The sequence below is a fragment of the Lampetra planeri genome, chromosome 28 (genome assembly GCF_965212315.1).
Source record: "Lampetra planeri chromosome 28, kcLamPlan1.2.h2, whole genome shotgun sequence".
NCBI classification, from domain to species: domain Eukaryota; kingdom Metazoa; phylum Chordata; class Hyperoartia; order Petromyzontiformes; family Petromyzontidae; genus Lampetra; species Lampetra planeri.
The window spans coordinates 8,914,673-8,936,938 of NC_136134.1; the positions used below are offsets into that span (position 1 = coordinate 8,914,673).

General features: G+C 50.0%; 1 protein-coding gene across 1 annotated transcript; it reads left to right on the forward strand.

Annotated features, from left to right (window-relative positions):
* Positions 1 to 4,381: 4,381 nt before the first annotated feature.
* On the forward strand, positions 4,382 to 16,844 carry LOC144728397 (kelch-like protein 21). The gene is given in 10 exon segments (XM_078607801.1): positions 4,382 to 5,213; positions 5,685 to 5,947; positions 5,949 to 5,996; positions 6,707 to 6,889; positions 7,319 to 7,528; positions 8,086 to 8,247; positions 8,616 to 8,841; positions 9,857 to 10,301; positions 13,451 to 13,523; positions 13,912 to 16,844. Coding segments are annotated over 10 exon segments (2,064 nt in total). The 5' UTR covers positions 4,382 to 5,125; the 3' UTR covers positions 14,278 to 16,844.
* The last annotated feature ends 5,422 nt before the right edge of the window (positions 16,845 to 22,266 follow it).

Here is a 22,266-nt window from a genome sequence, read left to right on the forward strand (position 1 = left end):
CTAAGAGGTTATTCAGCTTACTATCCCAGTTGGAATGAGAGTTGTTTAACATTTTGAACCAACACAAAACACCCACCTCTCCACCCCCGGAGGCAGCTGTGGTTGTAATAATAGAAAATAGTGCTGAATAAAACATACGCCACAGACAAGGAGAGGGACCCCGTGCTGTTATTGTTTCATATTAATAATTCACAACCCTTTGTAGCTCCACTGCTGGATGAAGGCTTCCTCCCCGTTGCCTTGTTGGTCGGCGGGAGTTGTTTGGCCATGCACGCTGCTCAGTGCGGGTTGGTGAAAGGGTGACCATGGACCCGGCTAAGATGTCACTCGCCACCGATGTTAGACGTGGCCATAAATCGACCTCGGTTTGCCGAATTCACGGCGCGGTGCGCCAACTCCTGCGCCACCAATTCAACTCCCCCCTCGGGGCGGGGTCTGTGACGGAGAAACGATTTGTGGAAAATGAGACATTACTAGCCCTCCTAAAAACAATAGGAACAGGGCAATTCCGAGTGAAGTGAATCGAGTTGGGTTTCTCTTTTTAAGGGGATAGCGATGTGCGATGCGGGTGAGGTCAACTTTGGCTCTCGCCTCTTGTTGTCCGCATGATGGATGGCGAGAGCTCCCTTTTGTCTTCTTGGCGAACAGTTTGTGCCGTTGGTCAACAGCGGATGAAGAATCTAATAGCCAAAAATAGTGTTCCGCTAATATGAATCCAGTGCGAAAGAGCTGGTATCTTACTCACGCCTCAAAACGTCCCCCGATGCCTGTTTTTGTTATATATAGTTAACGCTTTATTTATCCATAAATATACTCGCACCATAGGAATGTGGAATTTATACCACTCGCTCAGGACTGTCAACAGGAAATCCACCAGTGCTAAATTCACTGGGAAACCACTTCGAGCAGGATTCGAATTTTGTTGAAAGGACCCTGGCCACTTTACTTGTCCATGTTGCCAACATGTTTACAAAAAGGGACATTTTCCATGGCACTCACTGATTGTGCCATTTCACTCGAAGTACGTTTACTGATTTTATGCATCGAATGTTAGTTTTTGTCTCGTGCTTTGAGCAATGTAACAATTTTATTTTATTCTGGACAATTCCTTTCCAAGTTTTCATATTTAATCTTAATCGCAATGTGATGTTATGAGGGTACAAGGTTGAACTTCTAATTCACTTCAGGAATCCACAGGGACCAGATGTGAATCGTCTTGTCTGGTATATGAGCAGCAGGTGCGTTTTCGATTAATATTCTACTCTAAATCAAAAACACATCAAAGCTTTCACATCATATAATAAGTAACACGTGTTATCCTTTTGAGCCACTAATGGGGCTCAATGCATCTTTAAAACAATGACCACCGCTGACTTTATACCAGAGGTCGCAACCGGGTACCCGATACCCGTACCCTACCCGATACTCGGCTACCCGTACCCGGCTGGGTACGGGTACGGGTACCCGTTTGCGTCCCTGGTGCGGCCGGGTACGGGTACGGGTAGGCCGTGAGTCACCGGTGAGTAACCATTTGTCACTCATTTCGGGTAGGGTACGGGTATGGGTAGCGTACGGGTACCCATACCCAGCCGGGTACGGGTACCCGTTTGCGACCCTGGTGCGGCCGGGTACGGGTATGGGTAAGGAATCAAAATCCGTTTGCGACCTCTGCTTTATACTAAGTAGCTTCACCAGTGCCAACCTTTTTCCAGACCAATTCAGACCTTATTGGTCACCCCGTGCCCATATAAATCTCAACGTTCATCATAAAAAGTCCCATCACAAGGGAAAAACACAAACAAATAGACATTTTTTTGCCCATATTGAAACAGCTGTATGCCGTATGGACCTAAAAACTCAATTTTCTTGTCCAAGAATACGGTTAATCCGTAGGGGTTGACAGGTATGAGCTGATACTGATTATACCCTCCTGAGGGATAATGATGATGACAGGGCTGAGTCATCCTTGGCTATTACTCTATTGGAGAAGATAACATGTTTCTTGAAAAGGTGAGCTAAGTCTTAGCCTATGAGACCTCCTTTACCAGTGGCAAAATATAGTAATAGGGTTTTACCCTTTCAACTGGTACAAAAACTGACACCTTTATACAAGGGATCATCTTTGCAATAACCACAACATAAGCAGTCAAATGCAAACAAAAGAAACAACTCTGATAATGATAATTATATGCACTGTCCTTGCAAACATGTCATCGTCGTCATTGTCATCGTCATTGTCATCGTCGTCGTCGTCATTACTGGAGTCAAGTCTCAAGATACTACTGTCATTGGTGAGTGTAGAACACCATAATACGTATCGTATGAGAGAGAGAGAGAGAGTGAATGTATAATATTAAGGTTTTATAATTAAATAGATTTAAGTAAAATATATATATAAAGTATAAATATGCATATTTTAAACATTCTGGTACCCACACACACACATATACGGAAATTCCTAGGGGGCCAATTCTACTTCGCGGATTTTCACCTATCGCGAGGGGTTCCGGTCCCCATTAACCGCGATAAACAAGAGATCACTGTATATAAATAAGACTAATGCTACATTTTGATTGTTCACGCAGAAATGAAGGGGGGAGCGATGGCATAGCGGTTAGCGCGAAGCGCTGTGAACCCCAGTGACTTGAGATCCATTTGCCACTCAACTTCAACCCGAACTGACCAGCGTGAGGAAGTATGGTCAAACAATCCTCCTCGACCCTGACGCAGTGAAGGGGGAGGGCTCCATCTGGCTTGGATTGACAGAGGGATGTAAGTTGTATTATATATAGAAAACTTAAGGTCACCACTCTGGGAAGTTGAATCGCTTTTGTTTGGCCAACACAATACATCCTGTATTATTCATTCTCTTCACTTAAGAGGCCCTTTGTACGTCTCCTATTCACAGGGCATGGCCATTAATGTTTAAATATGTGCCCAGAATCCCAAATAATGCGGGGCTCGTTTATTGTGACCACGTCTGGCCATGAGGTTCTGCCACCATTGCTCTGACACGTATCCCCAACTTTGTAAGTATGTTCAGCGTACATCTGTGTGTTTGTGGAATGGTAGCATAGTGGTTTGCGTACTGCGCTATGAACCAGGCAGCCCGAGTTTGATTCCTGGCCATGGCCAGCTTCAGTAGGTCTTTCTGAAAAAGAGCGATATTGCTCAGTGGGTATTACCTGGTCAAATAAAAAAAAATATTTTAGTTTAGCTTGATTGTGATTATTTGAACTGCTCCTGGGCCTCCCATTGGTCAGCTCGGCCTTAAATGAGTTCCAGATGCACTGTGTAAACATCACCACTGGGGAGACATAGGTGCCAGGGTGTGGTGAGTTACCCCACCAGCCCCATCTGTACCCTGCCGGCGTGGATAAGTTGCTCACGATCAGCACAAGCACTTACGTAGGCTGTAAGTTGAATCTTTGTGTGCGTGTGTGTGTAGAGCTTGCGCAAGTCGACGTGACTCTACCGCGCAACCCTCACCAGTCAACGTCTGCAAGAGGACGTTCTTTTCTGGTGAAGCCACAGGACCGTGTGATGCACGTTGTGCGAGTGAGTGTTTTTCATGCGTCTGGCGCGGGCTGCTATTTTTAGAAAACTCCGCGCATAGCTGGCGGCACCCGGAGCTTGCCCACGCCTCGCAGCTGACGTCGCGGCCTCGTACATAACGGACTGCTCTCGCTCGCGTTTGGCAGAGGCGGTGGACATCCCGAGCAGAGTTGCCACCACAACGCTCCCAACGCAAGCGACTTGGAAACTTGTGACAGCTCCCCCCGCGAGCGAGGCGACAGGAGGCTGATCGAGCTTGGATTCCCGTAAGTTTTGGAGAGGGGAGTGCCGTCTAACTCTTGCGACGTCCGTCTGTGACCTTTTGGAGCCTTTTGTCTGTGAGTCTCCCTCCTTGTTCGTTACACAAGGATGCAGTGTCCGTGTGTTTGCGTTGTGCGACAGTGGTGCGTGACGCCGTTGTTCAACCTGTTCCTTCGCGCTATTTACACAGAAATCTGAATGGGAGTCTGCGTTTGTGTTTCCAGGGGGGGTTCGTAAAGCAAAGTGCGGGTTTTGGTGGACGGTTTTGGTCCGTCGCTTTACTTTTATTTGTTTTGGCTCTCGTCATTTTGGTGACCGAGGTCACGCTCGCAAATGAGACTCTCCTGGCCCTCTTGAGTTCTCACCTGGTTCGGCAAAAATCAACTTAAACACGAATTTTTCGATTTAAAGCTTTCGTGACTGCAGGGATTCATCTTCTTGGTTCTTTCGGTAAAGTCACGTAGAAGGGAAATAATAAAATAATAAAAATTCAACATTGTATTTTATTATGTTGTATTTTTATTATTTTATTATTTCCCTTCTATGTGACTTTACCGAAAGAACCAAGAAGATTAAACACAAATGTTCTTTCAACTCAAGTGACACGGTGATTTTACCGCACCTGAAACCCTTGTACTCTCAGACTTTTGTTATCTTTGGCGATGAAGATGAATTCAAAAGATGTGTACCCACGCGGTGGTACGCGGTGGTACACGTCGGTGTTGGAGAGGCAAAGAGATTCCACGCGTGCTTTTGTTGTTTATAAATACGACTTGGGAGTGATTTACAAAGAAAGTTGATTTAAACGAAACCTCTTGCCAGTTCTACTTTCGTGTCGGTGAATAGCCCTGCTGTTACTTACCAAGGTGACGCACGTTGTGCTGGAAAACTCCTGGAAACTAAAAGCGGTGGACATACTTGATTCACATAGTGTGCGTGCGTTTCCTTTGTAAGCGGATGTTATTTTAAACCATTGTGAAAGTATCCTTACTGGCTAGAAACCAAGTCTCTCAGTCTGTTGTCTACAGATCCCCATCCGTATGAATCTTTTCGAAGTGAATAATTAAACTTAATGTTATATCATACTATTTGGGTGTGTTATTATATTTCGGTTCGATATGTAAAGCTGTCCTCATGCTCAACTGGTCTGTTGCTGAGTGCTCAACTGCATGGCTTCTCTTGAGAAAACAACGGAACATTTTCTCGTTACTGTAGTGGGCAGTCTTAATACGACACCCACCGTTGTTGACCTTTCGTAAAGTGGTTCTAATTTTATCCCTGCTGGAAGGGATAACAATGAAGGGCCGAGATGACCACTGACCTGGAGTTGAACTTTCAACCGTTTGAGTCCAGCGCCCTAAAGACATCAACGCCTGGCTGGTTTTATACTACTAAATGTACGCAAGTGATTTTGGATATTTCACTTAATTTACATATTCTGTTTAGTATTTGTTGAACTTGTGCTCTTAGCACCATGTCACGAGATGGATGCGTTTCCGTTTGGAATATTCCTTCCTTGGTTTGGCAGAGAGACTATCCCGGTCTCTTGACTTCTCATCTGGTCGAACAAAATCAATCTGAACTTGACAATTTTAAAGTTATTTAAATCTTGGTTGAAGTGGCCGTGGTGGCATTAAAGGCCACATGCCGGATTCTATGTATGTTGAACTTCTTTCGCACCGTACTTAGCCAACCGCGCTAATCAGAGGTGCGGGGGACGGACAACAAACCAAACACAACAATTATCGGACACGTCCCTTAAACGTTTGCTTTGCAGAGGTTCGTCTTGTAACCCGGATAATACAGTACATCTTGTTCAACCGCCGCCCCCCATGTGTGACGCCCGCGACTCCTGTGCATCTCTGTAGGCGCCCGTCGCTCCGGTGTGAAGCGCGCCAAGATGGAGGAGGACGAGATCCGGGCGGGCAACTTCGTCATCATCGGCAGCGACGACGACGAGACGTTGTGCCAGCAAGACACAACGTACGCGGGCGCCCTGCTGGCTGGGCTGGCCGAGCTGCGAGCGCAGGGCAAGCTGTGCGACGTGGCGCTGTCCGCCGACGGGCTGACCTACCCGTGCCACCGTGCCGTCCTCGCCGCCGCCAGCCCCTACTTCCGCGCCATGTTCGCGGGGGGGGCCGCTGCGCGAGAGCCGCGAGCAGACCGTGCAGCTCCAGGAGGTGAGATGACCGACGCCCCCCAACCCCACCCAACGCCACCACCCCCCTCCAACCGCACCGATCCCCTCCAGCGCTGAGTGCCGTCGCGTAGAGAGACGTCGCCGCCGACGCCATCGGTCGGATGGTTTTGCCGTTTGATTGTTCGCAAGGCGTTCGACAATGCCCATGGCGCGGGAATCGGTTCGTACGCGTGACTTTATGGTTCGTGAATGTGGAATCATGTGATCCTCCCCCCACCTACAGCTACAAAGAGGGGCGAAATCCAACACGCCCTGCCGTAGGAAAATAAGTATAAGGTTGTCCAAGTATTAGTTTGCATAAATGCCACGGCATCTCGTTTCGACTTAACAAAAACATGGGTGATGCAAAACAGGGGCGAAGGCAAAATAAAATAAATCAACAAGACGAAAAAAGTAAGAAAATGTCCGTCACGTTGCAGTCAGACCACGTTTTTAATTCTAAAACCTGGAATTTAGCCAAAGTAAGTAAAATAAAAATGCATGTAACAGGTTTATTTTTGTGTGCACTCGATTGTGAAGGAGTCGAGACCATCAAGAACCCTGATTAATTACGGGAGACTGCTTGAATCCGACCGCAGGATCTCGGTTTCTCTGACCCGTGAGCCACTCCGCGACACCCACCCACTTGTGTGCCAGCGAGTTGTGCGTGTGTGAACTCACAACGCCTCGTGTGTGGGTGCTTGCGACCAGGTGAGCGCCAGGTCGCTGAGCCTGCTGCTGGACTTTGCGTACACGGGCCGCGTGTGCGTCACGGGAGACAACGCCGAGCCCCTGCTGAGGGCTGCCGATCTCCTGCAGTTCCCGGCCGTCAAGGAGGCGTGCTGCCGCTACCTGGCCCGGCACCTCGACCCCGCCAACTGCCTGGACATGCAGGTGGCGACGCCTGGCAATCTCGATGTAGCGGCGCGACGATGCAGCGATTTCGCCGATTGAATTATAATCGATCGCTGTAGCTCAGGAGCGTGCGTTGAATAGCTACAGTTTCCATTTCGAGTGTGTCGTTGGTTTAGTTTAGTTTTTATATCCTTCTCTTATCCTTCCCTTTTCTGCGATGCCTCCTCTTCCGCCTTCTCTTCCTCCTAAACCTCCTGCCGCCCCTCCTCCTGCTGCTGCTCTCCATCTCCTCCATCAACCCCTTTTCATCGCGCTCTCTCATCCTGCTACAACTTTTGTCTGCATCTCACCACCCCCCCGTCCTACTCCTCTTCCTTCACCTCCTTGCACCCCATCTTCCCCCTCCTCCTCCTGCACTCCCTCCTCCTGCTGCCCGTTGGGGCCCACGCGCCCCCCCCCCCCCGGCAGGCGTTTGCGGAGGCGTTTGCGTGCCCCTCGCTGGTGGAGGACGCGCGGGTCTTCGCGCTGGGACACATCGCCGAGATCGGCGCCAGCGAGGACTTTGAGCGGCTGCCCGCCAAGCGCCTGTCGGAGCTCCTGGGAGACGACCGCCTCTCCGTCGACAAGGAGGAGGCGGCCTACCAGCTGGCGCTGCGCTGGGTGCACGCCGACCCACAGGTGCCGCCCCCAGCACCCCCTGGCTGGGCACGGGAAGCAAGCCCACCTCTTTAGGAACGGATTATCGTAGGGAGGCCCTCATCCTTCACTGGATTGACCGAACGGCTGTACATTTACGAACTGTACCTCTGAGGGCATGGCGCGGATCGCAATAGCCCTTGATGCTGCCGAGCTTGCCTGAGTAGACGCTCATGAATACTGTACCACTTGCACCTACAGTCTGCAGCTGCTAGGCGGACGATCCTCGTCTTTACACCGGCGTTTGTGCGTGCGCCTTTGTGTGAGAGCAGAGCGGTAGTGCAATGCTTAGTGTGCTGCACTACGTACCCGGCTACCCGAGGTCGATTCTCGCTCACGGCCAACACCAGTGACGATTATCTAAACTGGTCCTGGGCCTCCCCTTGGGCGACTAAGGAGACAAAGGCGGCCGGGCGTGGTGCGGGCCCTCCCACCCCCTCGTGTGCTGTGCCGGCCTTCATAGGTGCTTGCTAACACCACTTGCCCCCACAGTCTATTAAGGCTACACGGGGTCTCTCTGTCTTTCCTTGTGCGAGCAGAACCGCCAGCGGTTCTGGCCCGAGCTGTTTGAGCGCGTACGTCTCCCGTTTGTGCGACGCTTCTTCCTGCTGGCGCATGTCGAGAGCGAGCCGCTGGTGCACCGCTCCCCACGCTGCCTGCGCCTGCTGCGTGAGGCTCGCGTCCTCCAGGGCGCCCTGCAGGTAACGGGCGCACGGTGTGTGTGCGATGGGATTTCTTGCAGCAGGTCCGATGGTCTCAGCCACGTTTGGGTTTTTGCTTTGGCAAAACTGCCAGCCTTGGGAATTAACAGGTAAATGTTTGATTTGACTGTCATGTGTACGGCGCAGTGGGGTGAGGTCATTGCATCTCTGGCCTGGATAAGAGGTCACTTTAAGGGATCTCAGAAGTAGTTCTGTGATATCTCCTTTCGACACGTGGCTCGGCGAGAGATCCGAGCGGACGTTCGGTCTCGTCGCACGACGAAGCCAAAGGCAGGAGGCGGAATAAAACTTGGGGAGAACGACCGAACGTGACGAGCCCCCCCCCTCCTCCGCCTTGCCCGCCTCAGGACCGGCACGACCGCCTGTGCCCGCTGCGCTTCCACCCGCGCCCGTCGACGGGCCTCGCCGAGATCCTGGTGGCGGTCGGCGGCTGCGACCAGGACTGCGAGGAGCTGGTGTCGGTCGACTGCCACAACCCTGTGACGGGACAGTGGCGTTACCTGGCAGCCCTGCCCGAGCGCGTGGGAGGCGGGTACAGCATCGCCGCTTTGGGCAATGACATCTACGTTACAGGTGGGGGGGGGGGGGGCGCGCTTGCGTCATCGTCGTCATCATCGTCATCATCGTCATCGTTGTCATCATCATCGTCATCATCGTCGTCGTCATCATCGTCATCATCGTCATCGTCGTCATCATCGTCATCATCGTCATCGTCGTCATCATCGTCATCCTCGTCATCATTGTCATCATTGTCATCATCGTCATCATTGTCATCATCATCATCGTCATCATTGTCAAACGCTCCATGGGCATACTCTTTGGTTCTTTCGGTAAAGTCACGTAGGTATAACTTCAGCAATTGTTTCTTGCTGTGGTTGTCCCACCTGATGACGGACGCTTGTGTTGCGTCCCGAAACGTCGTGGTTTAATTTATTTTATTTTATACCTACGTGACTTTACCGAAACAACCAAAGAGTATAGCTCCATGGACAGATTAGCCGTAGGTGCCCACTGCACATTTCGTCTTTTGCTGTCACTTTCCTCTGTCTTGTGCCAATATGCTCAAGTAGTGCCACATCTTTTCTGGCACCGATCTCTTCTGTCGTTGTCAAGCTATTCTCTGTTAGGTCTTCCCCTCTTTCCGGTTCCTTAAATTTTTCCAAACGACGGACTTTTAATTTTCCTTTTGTCCATCCTACAGACGTATAATGACCATAAATCTAGACTCGGCCACCTGTGAGTCCATCTGTCGCAGTGCTTACAGTTTTCATTTTATAATGAGGTGTAAGGGCTCATTCTGATATTGATGATGAGCTATGTACTGTCTTATACCTTTGATGTAGGTAAAACAAAGTGGTTTGTATTGGGTTTTAGGCAAAAGTAAACTCTACCCATTCCTGTAATTTGTTTCAATTGAAAGCTACGGATGGTTTTGTACAAGCAAATGGTTTTGGTGCAGTCATTAAATTCCTTTGATAATTGCCCCTTCCATCGACTTCTCTCATCCACGCAACCCGCTCGGCTATCCTCTCACCCAATTCCTGCTTGCCTGCCCACCCCCCCCTACCCACCCACGCGCCACCGCCAGGTGGCTCCGACGGCACCACCGTCTTCTCGAGCGTGTGGCGCTACAACTCGGGCGTCAACGAGTGGTCGGAGGCGCCGGAGATGAGCCGCGCGCGCGAGTACCACGCCAGCGCCGCGCTCGCCGGCTGCCTCTACGTGGTGGCGCCCGACGGCTGCGAGTGCTTCGACCCGGCGGAGGGCCTCTGGCGCCCGATGCGCGCGCTCCCCCAGCCGCTGGAGAACGTGTCGGCCACCGCGTGCCGCGGGCGCGTCTACGCCGTGGGCTCGCCGCGGCTGGCCGGCGGCGGCTTGGGCTGGGGCGCCGGCGGGGTCATCACCGACGTGGTGGTGCACTGCTACGAGCCCGACGCCGACTCGTGGAGCGAGATCGAATGCGCCGACGGCATGCCCGGCTGGTCGTACGTGCTGGACGTGGTGGCGCTCGACGGGATCATTTACTTCATCAGGTGGGCGGCACGGTGGCGCAGTGCGCGCGCTTGTTCACCCCACCCCCTCCCCGACATTCCCCGGAGCAAGAAGGGGTTTCATTCCTGACTCGGATGTACTTTGTGTGTGGAGATTTGTATTCTTCCCCTGTATTAGCATTATTGTTATTACTGTTGAGCATCGATTATCCGGCACCGCGCTATTTTCTGGCTTCCAACATTATCCAGCGGTCCCTGGCCGATCTGGCGAAACTAACAAAACCGCTCCAAAGGCTGTAACCAGTCTGGCTATCGGTTGGCACAACGTGCCTGACAAAATAAATAGCTGTGCTGGATTTCAGTGTTGAATATTTTTACAGTACATTATACACCACGTACAACTTAATGAAACTACTGCGCGTATATACATCACCCCGTACAGTCTTCCATATTGGAGTGGTAAGTACAGTACAATAAATGCGGTAACTTTTAAAAGTAGGATGTTTATTTATGCCAATTGAACATAGGAAACTAATTTGAAACACTAAAAACAGCGTCGTACAATAATTTTCAAAACTAAGCTATTTTAAATAATAATGATTCGTGATTGTCCCGCGTTTTTGAAAACCCGGCACCCCTCCCCCCCCCCCCAAAGCCACTGGATCATCGATTATCTCCCGTACTTGTTTACCCTGGAAAGCGACACTGATAACAAGGACTCATTTTCAGGAGGGTCCCCCATTAAACGTTTTTTTAATATTAACGTGTTTTCAGACGATCAATGAGTGTCAGTGCGCGTGGGAGGAAACAGAAGCACCCGGAGAAAACCCCACGCAGGCAAGGGGGGCAACACTCCAATCGGTGAATCACTCGTTCTATCCCGTACAGAATGGACGGATAATATTAGTTCCGCACTTTGCTGTACCGCCAGAGGTCGCAACCGGGTACCCGATACCCGTACCCTACCCAATACCCGGCTACCTGTACCCGGCCAGGTACGGGTACCGGTAGCCGTTTGCGACCCTGGTGCGGCCGGGTACGGGTACGGGTAGATCGTGAGTCACTGGTGAGTAACCGTTTGTCACTCATTTCGGGTAGGGTACGGGTACGGGTAGGGAACGGCTACCCGTACCCGGCCGGGTACCCGTACGGGTACCCGTTTGCGACCCTGGTGCGGCCGGGTACGGGTAAGGAATCAAAACCCGTTTGCGACCTCTGTGTACCGCCTTCTTCCTGGCAAGCCACCAGGGTAACGGGCACCTCGCCACCGACCGGGAAGGGAGTTGCGCAACAGCCGTGCAATTCGCCAACCCTCGCCTCCACAGTGCTCGATTACAGGAGTGCGTAGCCACACACCGCCCGGCTGTTCTGCGTGGGTTTCCTCCCGGTTCTCTGGTTTCGTTCCATAGCTAAAAAAAAGCACACACACAATGTAACTGGTATTGGGCCTAACATCCCAACGCTGAATAATATCTCGTGACTCAATTGGGATCACATTTTGACGAGTATGTACATGTACGGCCCTTCTTTTCAAGCCACTGCCCACACCGCACTGGTCATAGTGGGTTATTTGACAATACGTCTCCATGCTGTTCACTGTAGGTTTCTGTGTTTGTGGCGGGAGGGGTGGGGGGTGATCGAGGACCGCTTTCGATATCACCTGCCGCTCGTGCTAGTTGTGGTCGAGAGAAACAAACGCTTGTTTCCAGGTTCTTAGCATAGCGCGCTACCTTCTGCATCGCCACTGCACCCTCCATACACACGCGTGCGCACGCACGCACAAGGAAATGTTAAATCATTGCTAGAAGCATCGCTAAAAGAGCACCTGTTGTTGTCCCGTACGTATGAGAGCGTAAACAAGCCTTTCACGTCCTTGACCTATTTATGTTGTTTTCGTGAATAACGCATCACATGCCACCGTTGAGAAATTAGAAATGTCGCTGCGAGTGCTCGTGGAATGTGGCAGAATGACACCGTAGCCGGACGAACCCAGAGACCGGCGCGACAAAAATAATGCCCCGTGCCAAAGCCGAGCTCGCTTTACACGCAGCATTATTTACCGCGCGTTGTAACGACTCTGAATTTATTTAAAACCCCCCCTCGTGCACCCTCGCCCTCGCCCCCGTCCCGTGACCTGCTCCTCCCAACTTGCGCCGCTCGTCTCCTGCCCGACTCCGCCGCGTCGACGGTCGGAACATTTTCTCGAAAAAGAACGCTCGTGAAATGTCCGACGTAAATATTTAGCTTACGTCGTTTTCGCTCGCAAGTACAGTACGTTCACGGAGTGTTTCTTTTAGCTGCGACGTGAATGTTTTGCAATAACCAGAGATCGGCTTTGGGTTGAGCAACACAGAGAGCACGTGTTACATCCTTGTAAAGCGATGCGCGAAGAATGTCCTGGCAAGTGCGTAGGGCGCCGACGTTTGGCAGGTGTTTGGCTAAGTCGGTGGCGCGTTTCGTCGGGGTGTAAAATTGTGCCCGTCACGCCGTCGGTGCGAGGTTAATTTACGGGGGAGATTCATTTCACCGATAGTGTTGGCCATAGTTTAGTTTATTTTATATTTTTATTTCTCGATGCCCTTTGCGGAATGCCGGGCTGCGGTCAAACAGTGCAGCATTGAGAGGCGCCAAATCCTGCCGGGACACAAAGGCAGCTTCACAGCCGAAACAGCCTTTACTCTCCTCACCAAATGTAACACTCTGTGTAAACGGTGAGAATCTCACGGGACAGAAAATCACGTTGCAGGCTGGAAACAATTTATGAGTAATGTGGATCTTTCAGACAGCAAAAGGCAAGATCGTGACCGTAGGATTCGTTCCCCCATCATTTGTTTATTATCACGAGCCATCTCCATACTGTATGTGTGTGCGTATAATGCACATGGCCTTGTATGAGACCACCACCTCAAGAGTTAACATTGTATCCATATTATTTTAGACAGCAGTAGGACAATGAGACAATATGTGTGGTACTCTTGTTGACTTTTGTTGTGTTTTTGCAACTTTATTCCCGGTGTGCTATCGGCATTGTGTCATAAGGTGTAGTGTCCAATCACAAATGTCGCAGCACAGTGCATCCACGCGCGGACTTGAGATTTCACAAATATGCGTTTGAAATCCCGCCCAGTGACTTTTTTAGTGCACATGCTAACGATGTGGGCCTGTGCCTTTGTTCTGTTTGTGTCCTTTAGGGAGGACTCTACGCAGGTGGATGCTCTGGATCCCATAAAATCGAGGTGGATCAGGATTCCTCCCATGAACCAGGTGATGTGGCCTCGGGTTAATCACCTGCGTCATCATCGTCTTCATCCACAGTCGTATCACCGTCATTGTAATTGCCATCATCAGTAGCAGCAGCAGCAATAGCACCATCATTATCGTCTACATCAACAGCTTCAGTATTATCTTTACCACCACTACTATCATGATCATCACCACCAACATCATCAGCAGCAGCATAGTTGTCGGCATCAACAGCTTCAGTATTATTATAACACCACCACCATCATCATCATCACAACCATCATCATGAATTCATCACAACGATTATCATAATTTGCAATCATCGTTACCAGCACGCGCCTGATTCGATCCACGTTCCACGACGCTAAAAATCCATCTTAACGAAAGAACCGATGCTCTGGCGTCGCAGGTGCACGTCGGCGGCAGCGTGGCCCCGCTGGGCGGCCGCCTGTACGTTTCGGGCGGCTACGACGACTCGTTCGAGCTGTCCGACATGGTGGAGTGCTACGACCCGGCCGCGGGACGCTGGGAGGTCGTCGGCCGCCTGCCGCAGCCCACGTTCTGGCACGGCAGCGTCAGCATTTTCCGGCAGTTCATGCCGCCCGGCGCAACCACCGCCGTGACGACGACGGGGGGCGCCCAGCAGCATCCGCTGCCGCAACTGCACGCGCGGCACGCTCGCCACGCCAACAACCACAACCACAACAACAACAATAACAACCACCAGCATCGGCAGCACATGGACGTTCTGCTCGACGAGCACATGGTCCACTGATTGTGAAAAGTGGCGTGGAAATGCCGGCTGCCCACCCCCCCCCTTCCCCTACCGTGAAAGTCTCGAGTTTTAAAAGGGCTCGATTTCACGCTGGACCAGCAATCCAGAAGTGGCTGGTTTCGATTTGATCTGGCTCGGCAGATGAAACAACGGAGCAGGTTTCTTAAATCCTCCCGCCTCTGCCTATCCCTGCAATGTAAATGGGTGTAGCACAGTAAGTCAGTTGGTTGCGTGTGGTGGGGTAAAGTGTGAGTATTCCCACTTCTACCAGGGCATCTGGCCAGAGTGGAAGAATATACCACAATACCCTAAGGAGGGGCTCCCTTTAGCTACCTCTAATGGATGCCCTTTTGCTAGCAGCAGCAGCATGAGTGAGCAATGGCAGGGCTGCACTTTTACCTTTGCATTTTTACTTCTCTGCCAGGACAGATCTTGCCGATTGCTGCCAGAAATGGCCAAAAGAAGTGAAATGCCCCTATGGGCACGTTCAGAATTGCACCAAAAGTGTTTTATCTTTTCAAACTCTATTCCTTCGGTTTGGTGTTACCTAGTTGGGCGGGTCACGTATGGCGTTGGGCGATAAAAAAAGATTTTGGAACGCCCCTTGGCAGAGCCTCCCATTGTCATGTTGGGAAACTGTCCTGGAAGTTGACACCGCAGAACTAGTAGTGAGGTCACTTTCAATCGGCCTGTCTTTGCCTAATCCGAGACGGCTATTTAATATCTATAACGTTCAGCCCTCACACATGGGATGAGGCTGAATTAAGCAATAAGCTAAGTTTATACAGCTTGAATGGTTATATATATATGAGCACGTGGTTTGTAATCTTTTGGTGGCCACGCACACTCACTACATCAGTATTTTGTATCAACAGCTCGAGGGAACTGTTCGAGTGGTTATTTTGCGTATTAGAAACTTTATAGAGTTGCAACCTATTTATTAGACTCTTCTCTTTACCCTCCCCCCAACTAACGATGCCTCCTTGCGTTGAGCGAAAAGCAACGCTCGCATAGCGGTGGGCTACCTCGTGTAACCCTCGCTTGTTTCACCATTCGTGCTGTGTTTACGATCGGTCGGGTTTGTTGGCAGTGATGCAGAACTGAAATCCTCTTTTATCATGAACACTGTCTTTCTAACGTTTTAAAAAATATATATATATACAGCCTAACGCAGTGTTAATAACACAGGTGGTGAATGTTGTATGTGTACAGTGTATCTTCAAAATGCTGGGCTACTGCAGGGGTGGAGTGCCCTAGAATCTCCGTGTTTCTCACCAATACGCCGTTATTTCCATGAAGACCAGATTTTAACCCATTTTCAGTTCATATTGTTGTTAATCTTGCCTCTAAAAAAATAGCAATATTAAATAAAGGTAAAAAAAAACACAATTGAAACCACCGCAAATCACAAGACAATCCTGGCGCCACATGGCGCATTCTGCGTTGCGTGGAGTTGCAGCTAACAACGTGTCCACGCTGCTTAGACCGGCGTTCCAAATTTTCGAGCTTCGAGAGTCGCGATTGTAACTTATTTTTACAAATTAGAATTTTTGTATAGACCCTTGGCAGTGTCCTCGTTTGTAAACACAAACATCACGGTATATATCCGCCCTTGTTGCTGCGATGGGGGACAACTGTAAATCCGGCGGTCGTGGAGGTTGTGATTTTTTGGATCGCGAAGACAGAAGCAAGTTTCTGAATCGCTGGTTCTAGTAACCAGGCTGGATGATGTGGTGTGTGTTGGCGTGCATCCTGCTGGGCAGGGATGGAGGTCGTGGTCGTGACTGCATGAGCCAGTCCAAGTAGCAGGTTTGTGTTGTTCGTGTGTGTTGGTTTTCTCAGGCATTCCGGACCCCCTCCTGTATAAAGCGTTTTTTTCTTATATATATGTACATATACATATAATTAGAAAACGCTCAAAAGGAGGAATTTGCTGAATGTCCACGGATGGATTTTCCTTGACGAATACATTTTTTTCGTCCTAATTTTTTTATGGTCGCGAATCGACGCTTGAATCCGAGCTGTGTGTGGCATCGGCACGCACCGGCATGTTTGGCGATCTGGGTTGTGGGTGGGGGGGGGTGAGAATGTTTTAAAAGGGAAAGTTAAGAAGCATTTTTAAGCTTATGTGATGGATCGTTGTTACAGGAATAGGTTGAGCACTGATTGTGGTATCCACTGAAAGTTTGCGTTCAATGGAGCTTTTACTTTGACGAGTTTTAATAGGGTAGATCTAACTTAAATCACGATGGCAATAGTTTTGTTTCTTTAGTGCTGTATTTAATACTGAATTATATGTGAGTGTTCATTTCAAAACATACTCTAAGTTGTATACATTGGTTGTGTAGCACACTACAATCCGTGCTGTTGACATTACGTTTTCGGCAAATGTAGTGTCATCAGTGACTGGTGAGTAATTTAATAATATTTTGACGTAAGTTTGTGTTTAGTGTTTTTGTTCATGACGCTACAATTACTCTTACCAGCTCGGCACCTCAGAGTTCCAGTCACTAATGTCCGTGAATGATCATGCTTGTTACAAACTGCAATATTATCATTATCTCTGAGGACTTCTCGTGTTCATATTTATTCCACGCGGTGTGAGTTGATATGCCTCCTAAAGCACCTCCGATTAGCATGGTTGGCTTCGTACGGTGCGAAAGAAGTTCAACGTACGTACAAAGCGTTAACGTAAGTCGTAAGGGATTCCCCAAACTTCGGGCCTCTCTTCCCACCACAGTTCACCCTTTCACATCTGTCGCACCGAAATGCAAATTAACAACAACAAAAACAATCATTTTTAAGGCGACATTTCAGACAATGGCCATTCATCCGTAGCACGTAAAGAGGCTGGAGACCTTGTCAATAGCTAGGGGTTGGAGTACTGACTACACGATACACCACGGGGCTTGAGAATTACATTTTAGATTAGTTTTTATTGTGATGAACGGCTTTTTAATTGGAATATGAATAGTAACATATTTGTTGATATTGCGAAACAAGACAAAGCCTATACTTCTTCTTGGTTCTTTCGGTAAAGTCACGTAGAAGGGAAATAATAAAATAATACAAATTAAACATCTTTTTTATTTTATTATTTCCCTTCTACGTGACTTTACCGAAAGAACCAAGGAGATGAATCCCTGCAGTCACGAAAGCTTTAAATCGAAATTTTATTATGTTTTATTTTTATTATTTTATTATTTTCCTTCTACGTGACTTTACCGAAAGAACCAAGAAGATGAATCCCTGCAGTCACGAAAGCTTTAAATCGAAATTTTATTATGTTTTATTTTTATTATTTTATTATTTCCCTTCTACGTGACTTTACCGAAAGAACCAAGAAGATGAATCCCTGCAGTCACGAAAGCTTTAAATCGAAATTTTATTATGTTTTATTTTTATTATTTTATTATTTTCCTTCTACGTGACTTTACCGAAAGAACCAAGAAGATGAATCCCTGCAGTCACGAAAGCTTTAAATCGAAATTTTATTATGTTTTATTTTTATTATTTTATTATTTCCCTTCTACGTGACTTTACCGAAAGAACCAAGAAGATGAATCCCTGCAGTCACGAAAGCTTTAAATCGAAATTTTATTATGTTTTATTTTTATTATTTTATTATTTCCCTTCTACGTGACTTTACCGAAAGAACCAAGAAGATGAATCCCTGCAGTCACGAAAGCTTTAAATCGAAAAGCCCATACTCTTTGGTTATTTCGGTAAAGTCACGTAGGTAGAAAAACAAAACAAAATACAAGTAACATCACGACGTTTCGATCGCAACACAAGCGGTCGTCCTCAGGCGGAAAAAATAATCCAGCAGTGAAATTATCCAGCAGTCGAACTGCTGGATACATTTTTCTGCCTGAGGACGACTGCTTGTGTTTGCGATCGAAACGTCGTGATATATTATTTTTATTTTATTTTTCGACCTACGTGACTTTACCGAAAGAACCACAGAGTATGGATTCCTGCAGTCACGAAAGCTTCAAATCAAGACGAAGCCTTTTGGACATCGTTGCTGATCCTTGATAAACTCAGGGCACGAGGATTTAATTATTTCCCAGTGCGGGTTACAGACGCGCACGGCTCAAAGTTTGCCAAATGTCTCTAAGTTGTAGATGCACGCTTCGACTGTCGTGGGCTGTCGGGCACGAGTTTGAAGCTACATTGATACGACATAAGACTTTGGTGTGGCTGAAATCTGTGGTTAAACCCGGGTTCTCCAGTGTTCTGGGATGGTCTCAGCCTGGTCATCAATGACTTGCACAAGAAGGCCGTCGCAGGAATATTTTCTCACTAAATTTGGCTAAATTACAGTTCGACCACTATCATACACACACACATCTGCATAGCTGGGCGTGTGTAAGTGTACACCCTTGAATTTGTTGATAAAAAAAAGTTGACTTGACAAGATCTCAGAAGTTTCGTGAAATATCCTTCCATAGGCCAGTCTCGAACACAGAGTTTTAAGTGGCTAATATTGTCTCGTGACAATTTTTATCACCGTTGGAATAAAATTGGGGGAAAAAAGACAAACGAAACGGTAAACGAGACTTGATTTCGCACTGGTCCACATCTTAAAGGTATAGCCCCCCCCCCCCCCCCCCAGTAACGAAGCTTCAAACTGACGTGAGACAGCCCTGCACTTCGCCTGGTGTCTACATCTACAAGAAGTGTTGCTTAGGTTTCGTCTACCTTTGAGGCAGCAGAGTGCGGTCGACAACGTATACCACCAGTGAGTCATGTCCGGCCCGTGACTTCATTTCAGACGGCCACATGAGGACCCACCACTTACAAACAGCCTTGCAAACGATATATATTCCTCACTGCAAGAAGCATCTTGGCCGCAATTAATGAACGACGAGGAGGGGGGGGATTTGCTTTCGTTCTGGCGACAGTTTTTTTCCCCCTTCTAATTTCTGTGTTCTGTGTGTGGCCTGCCAGAGGTGTTTTAAAGTCCTGCGTGGCTTTTGGTAAGGAAGAGGTTTGGTACGGTTGCGTTCCGAGGCAAGGAGGCGCTCAAAGGAAGGGGAGTGCATTCCAGTCCCAGGATAAGTAAATAAAACCCAGTAGTTAGTGCCGGTGTCATAGGGCATTTCAAATATGTGCAGTTGAAAATGTGCGTCGGTATATGACCGGGGGGGGGGGTGGGGGGACGTGTCTGGCATCGTGCGGATAATGCAATTAAAACTAAACAAAAAACTAGACTTGAAGTTTTCGTGACTGCAAGGATCCATACTCTTTGGTTATTTCGGTAAAGTCACGTAGGTGAAAATAAAAATAAATAAAAGTAAAATAAAAATAAATAAAATTTAAAAAGTAAAAATGTACTTTTATTTATATTTATTTTCACCTACGTGACTTTACCGAAAGAACCAAAGAGTATAAAACAAAAAATATTTTCCCAAAACCTTACATTTTATGGTGGTTACAAAGCCTTCCTGACGCGTGACACTCATGGATGGCCATGCTGTTAGGCTTCGTCGTCGGTTCTCCAGTTGCTTGCCATTGCACCGGGCCCTCGTTTTGTAACGACACTGCTCGTTTTTGATGCGTGGATTAAAGACAAACTTCGGTTTCATAAACTTCTCCGACCGGTGGATTTTCCACACGCAGGGCCGCTCGCCCATGACCCGGTTGACCCTGCCCACGTGCCCTTGGCACGAAGCGTGTGAGGTTACTCGCTGTGGACAGGGCGAGGTGATTGAGTGTAGCGTGACTGTTTTGAAAAGAGGGCAGGAGTGATGGGTTGGGGGGTGCCAGCTCACAATGTGTCCCAGTTGAGCATCCCAGAAATTTAGTAACTTTATTGATGCCCCTGCCCACAAATAAATACGTAACATCTTGCAAACGAGAAGTTCCAGCTCAAGGGATTTTACAGGTCAAATATTTTTGTATTAAAATAAGGCCATTCTGATATCCTGCCTTTGTAACCACGGCCCAGTGACTCTCCACATAAGCTTGGCCTGATGGCCTAACCCTGGAACACTAGATGTCGTAATCTTTTGCATCTTTTCCAAATTCAAAATGAGAATATTTATACCATTGGAACCCCATTTGCCAGTAGCAAAATATGATAATTGGTTTATTACCCTTTTATCTGGCAACAAAACTGACACCTTTTTTTTACAAGGAGTCATGTTTGCATTGACCACAATACCTGCGGTCGGAATGCAAACAAAAAACATAACTCTGATAATGTATGCACTGTCCTTGAAGTTGATTGGTCCACACCCGAGACAGCCTTCCTTAGAGCCTAGTCTCACATGGTGTTGGACCATATTTGTACGAGAGGAATCCGATGAGCGACAAAGCTCGTTTTCACAGATGCCCACGTGACTGGTGGGTCACTGCCATGGTGACGCTCTCCCCCTCCCTTCCCCTCTCCCCCTCCCTTCCCCTCTCCCCCCCTCCCAGTGCCCCTGCCCTCTACTCACCCCCCTTCCGTGCCCCTCCCACCTCCCCCTTTTTCACCCCCCCCCCCCCCAGTCCCACCATCCCTCCTCCAGGCTGCTCGCCTCTTCCCCAAATCGCTTACTCTCCCCACTACTCGTACCCCTCCCCTTCTCCATTTCCCCCCTCCCCTCCAGTCCCCCCTCCCCCTCTTCAATCCCCCCCCCCCCACTCGTACCCCCTCCCCTCCAGCCCCCCCACTCCTTGTACCCACTCCCGTCCTCCAATTCCCCCCTCACCTCCAATATCCTCTCAAATTCCTCCTCCCTTCCACTCCTACAATTTCCACTCCCCACTCCCCGTACCCCTCTATCTCCAGTCCCCCCACCCACTCCCCGTACCCCCCCCCCCTGTACCTCCAGTCCCCCCCACCCACTCGTACCCCCTCTGTACCTCCAGTTCCCCCCCCCACCCACTCCTCGTACCCCTCCCTGTACCTCCAGTTCCCCCCCCCCACCCATTCCTCGTACCCCCCTCTGTACCTCCAGCTCCCCCCCACCCACTCCCCGTACCCCTCTGTACCTCCAGTTCCCCCCCACCCACTCCCCGTACCCCCTCTGTACCTCCAGCCCCCCCCCCCCCACACTTCGTACCCCCCTGTACCTCCAGTTCCCCCCCACCCACCTCGTACCCCCTCTGTTCCTCCAGTTCCCCCCCCCACTCCCTGTACCCCCCCCTCTGTACCTCCAGTTCCCCCCCCCACCCACTCCCCGTACCCCCTCTGTACCTCCAGTTCCCCCCCCACCCACTCCCCGTATCCCCCCCCACTCCTACCCCCTCTGTACCTCCAGTCCCCCCCCCACCCACTCCCCGTACCCCCTCTGTACCTCCAGCCCCCCCCCCCCACTCCTCGTACCCCCCTCTGTACCTCCAGTTCCCCCCCACCCACTCCCCGTACCCCCTCTGTACCTCCAGTTCCCCCCCCACCCACTCCCCGTACCCCTCTGTACCTCCAGTTCCCCCCCCCACCCACTCCCCGTATCCCCCCCCCGTACCTCCAGCCCCCCCCCCCCACTCCTACCCCCTCTGTACCTCCAGTCCCCCCCCCACCCACTCCCCGTACCCCCTCTGTACCTCCAGCCCCCCCCCCCACTCCTCGTACCCCCCTCTGTACCTCCAGTTCCCCCCCACCCACTCCCCGTACCCCCTCTGTACCTCCAGTTCCCCCCCCCCACCCACTCCCCGTACCCCTCTGTACCTCCAGTTCCCCACCACCCACTCCCCGTACCCCCTCTGTACCTCCAGTTCCCCCCCACCCACTCCTCGTACCCCCCCTGTACCTCCAGTTCCCCCCCACCCACTCCCCGTACCCCCTCTGTACCTCCAGTTCCCCCCCACCCACTCCCCGTACCCCCTCTGTACCTCCAGTTCCCCCCCCACCCACTCCCCGTACCCCCTCTGTACCTCCAGTTCCCCCCCACCCACTCCTCATCGCCCCTCCTCCACCATCGTCCACTCGAATCTCCCGCCGCCTCGCGCGCGCTCCACGAGATCTCGCGATACCGAGGATCTCGCGAGACTTGGAAA